Source organism: Fulmarus glacialis, unplaced genomic scaffold (genome assembly GCF_000690835.1).
Source record: "Fulmarus glacialis isolate BGI_N327 unplaced genomic scaffold, ASM69083v1 scaffold8827, whole genome shotgun sequence".
NCBI classification, from domain to species: Eukaryota; Metazoa; Chordata; class Aves; order Procellariiformes; family Procellariidae; genus Fulmarus; species Fulmarus glacialis.
In genome coordinates, this window is record NW_009222585.1 from 63,041 (window position 1) to 66,765 (window position 3,725).

The 3,725-nt window shown below is 39.8% G+C and overlaps 1 protein-coding gene across 1 annotated transcript in view; it reads right to left on the minus strand.

The window, feature by feature from the left end:
• Positions 1–3,725, minus strand: part of FOXP2 (forkhead box P2) — a 68,542-nt gene that overhangs the window by 41,195 nt on the left and 23,622 nt on the right. The window contains exons 7-8 of the mRNA XM_009581493.1: positions 3,705–3,725; positions 1,179–1,262 (exon numbers count right to left, since the gene is read on the minus strand). The exon at positions 3,705–3,725 is cut by the window's right edge and continues 58 nt beyond it. Coding sequence (XP_009579788.1) covers positions 1,179–1,262; positions 3,705–3,725 — 105 coding nt within the window. The remainder of the gene's footprint in view (positions 1–1,178; positions 1,263–3,704) is intronic.

Below are 3,725 nucleotides of genomic sequence, written 5' to 3' on the forward strand. Positions count from 1 at the left end.
AAACCAGAATTTAGTTAGGCTAATGAAAGCAAAAATAATGCATCTATTTTCTCTCACAAAGGTAGGGGTTAAGGAAACGCTAACACTTTCTTCACTCATCATCAAGTTATAAAGTGTGCCCTCAAACAAAGGTTTTCTTTGAAGTACAGGGAGCCGAAAACACAAGAGACGGAGTATGCTGTCCTTCTACGTAAACATTAACTGGGCGTGATATGCAAGTGGGCTCTTTAAAACAGATTATGTTCCTTCTGCCTACATTTCCTGACTTTGATAGACACAGATTTTCATCGATACCCCAGCATTTCATCTTCAAGTACTGGTATATCCTTTTCATATTGTTACCGTCACAGTTAACAGTAATGAACAGTTAACGTATCACATAGCTTCTATTATAAGTGCAGTGTATCTAAGCATAGTATATTGTAAGTACTACAATGCCTGACATCCTGACAGTACAAAACTGGACCTGCATCAGACAATACTTTTGCTTATGTGAAGCCACGTTCAGTTTAATGGAGTCTGGATCTGACTGCAGATCCAGCTGCGCAGCTGGGACCTGATCCGGCGCCGTGGAGCAGCTGGCAGCAACAGTGACTTTTCAGTGCCTGTACCAACCCCAACAACATCACGGTGGATGTGTAACATTGCAATCTTGACAGAAACTGAGCAAAATCCCCATGTTTACAATTGTTTAAATTCGCTGCATAAAAAAGCATTTTTATTCGTTTGTTTAAGAATAACAAATTCTTTATTTGTGTCTCTTGTAAGTCATTTAAGAAATTTCCTAAGTACCTAGATTCTTTTATTCTTTTTACATTTACCTTTTACTGCCACAGAGTCCACTGAACTTCAAATCTTTCAAAGTGGGTTTCCTTTTAATATCTGTAAATCTATCACAAAAAGATATTCTCTCTAGTTTCAGTCTCAAGGCAATGATTTGGACACTTATAGGTGTACTTTGTTTAGTGTCACCTATGGTGTAGATTGGATAGATTTTGTAAAAGATAGCATTACTTTTAAAGAAACATACAATTTGACAAGCTATTGCATTTTACTTTCATTTTATTGCCATATTTTTCAGTGCACTCATTGTTTTCCAACTGTCACTAAATTGTTCATTTTCTTAGCCTGCTACATTCGTAGACCTATTTACTGTTTATAAAGCAATATGCACTTACAGGTTTTGGAGATGGCTTGGGCTCCGAGGGTCGCATGTGCAAGTGGGTCATCATTGCTTGAAGACGTTCGCGTTCTTTAGAAAGCTGTTAAGAAAGAGTGAGATCAGAAGCATTTTAGAAATGACTGATACAGCTATTTTACTGCAGTGATACATCTTATGATTGAGCTTGTCTCGGAGTAATGATTCCTGCATATAAAAGTCTATGTCAGTAGAAACTTATCTGAGAGGAAATGCAACTTTGGGCCTGGAAAGAAAGAAAAAAAAAAACAAAAAACTTTTATAGCCTTTCATATGTTAAAAGGTCAGGGAAAACAAATAACACTTCATCTTTTTGTCAATAAGAGAATTGAGGTCACACTTGCCTCGACAGTAACAAGTTACTAAGACCATAAATTAGAAGGCCCATAGTGTCTCTTTAAAGTCCTGTGGACACTGTTAGCAATGGACTAGTGCCAACAGCTGTGAAGGGGTGAAGGGTCCTCAAAGCACAGTGCCTGCCAGGATTGTCTACACACTTCATCCTTTCCCACTGAGGTCCAGTTAGTGCCCCCTGCAATCTGCCATCATCAATCTAATTCAATAGAGTGACAGAGCCCAGGCAGTGTGAAACGCTGAACTCTGCCACCGAGTCGGCATCGACACTGCACTGGGTCTCATTACAACTGATGGACCTTACTTCACTAGCAGTCAGACAAAGCAAAAAATGGCATAATTGGTCACACTGCAAACTAAATCTTCACTTGGACTGTTACATTACAGCCTAGCCTTTGTAAATGGTAAACAGTTCTTAAGAAGCCCTTCGACTGCCTTTAGAAAACACCACGTTACTGAAACCTGTACTTTTTCCTAACTGATACTATTTTCTGATCATACGCTACATAAATATTTGTAGTTTCAGACTCAAAAAAATTGCCAAATGAAAAAAAAAAAAGAGGAAGAAGTGTTTGAAATATGTAACTTGTTGATAAAAATACCAGAACATAAAGGAGGAAAATGTATCTTACAACACGAAAAGAATGGTTTTTTTGCAAAAGCTAGGTTCCAAGAAGAAATGCTCAAAATTGTATTCTAGTGATATGGCTTTGGATATCTACAAAATGATTACAGCATTAATTGCAACAAGAATCACTTAGTGTTTAACACTGCCATTTTCTGGAGAGTTCTGTAATACTTTCTTGCATGAATTCAGCTCAGGAGTTACACCTGTAGACTGAGACTAGACTAAGCAAAACAACTTGTAAGTAACTTAAACAAGAGGAAACTACCTGTATTCCTGCAGGTATTTTGGGTATGCTGGATATAATTTTATCACTGCATCTTTAATTAAAGAACATTTGAGGCAGGGGGTGGGAAAAAGGTTTCTTCTTAGGCTTCATATTATGTGTGTGACACTTCAGAGACATGCTATTTGCTATGATGTAAACTGCTAATGAACAAATTAAGCTAACACTATCCTGTGTATCTTAGAAACTATAGCTTTGCCTGGGTTTACAAAACTTCCACTTCAAGGGAAATGACAGTAAATGACATTATTGTACATTCCCCTCATTGCTTTGAGTTTCCAGTATAAAAATACAAAAGACCCAAACAGTTTGCTTTGGCTGAAAGAAGAACAAGTATTCTTACATGCATGAGAACAGTGAGACAATATGCTAAAAGGTGAGAAAGCTGAAAGGTGTTTATCCTTCTTTCTCCACATATGGCAACAAACAGAGAAAAAAATCTCAGCCTCTCGCTGCGTCCCTTGGCTCCTCTCCACCTTCCCAAGAGGGGCCAGGACTCCTGAGAAATGCCCTCCTACGACTCCCGTGCAGATGGGAGGGGTCCGCATGGTGTAAGCGTCCCACATGGTCATTCTGGGCTGCCAAGGCTTGCGCCCAGCCTCAGTAGCCTGGTAAGTGTAGTCTCAATACTGGGGGAGACCCCAGGGGTTCTAGGCACTTCTTCCATAAGCTGGAGGGAGCATTCACATCTATGCAGTGACCTCTAACGGTTAGAACCTGAACAGGGCACCCAAGTGCTGCGGTCCCAGCCGCGGGACTCCCTGGGGACCTCCCTGACTGGGTCTGACATTACACCTTCTGCTCACAGAAAAATGCCCACCATCAGGCTGGGAGTCATTTCGGGTGGAGATACGCTCTGCTACTCCTTTGTCCTGCAGAACAGTATAGACAAGCATCGGGTCAGAAGGGGAAGAAGGAAGAGGGGTCCTGACCCAGCATTTCAAGAACTGAAGACGGCTGGGATCCAGTCTCTGCTCCAGGGACTGCATTTTTCATTCGTGATGAATGGCATTAGTGTCTTAGTTCAAGCAAAATACTGTAGACAATGCTGATGTTAGATAATTATTGCATAATTTATAATGTGAAAAATCTTGAAGTAAAAAAACCCCACTTGTTCAGGAATATTAACAAATTTCATGCAAGAAACATATGGCTTTAAGCTAGAGTCACTGAGGCAAGTTTTCAATTTAGTTTAGGTTAATAGTAAATAAGTAATAGGATAATACAGCCATGTAACAAACCTGTATTTCTAACTGCTGAAC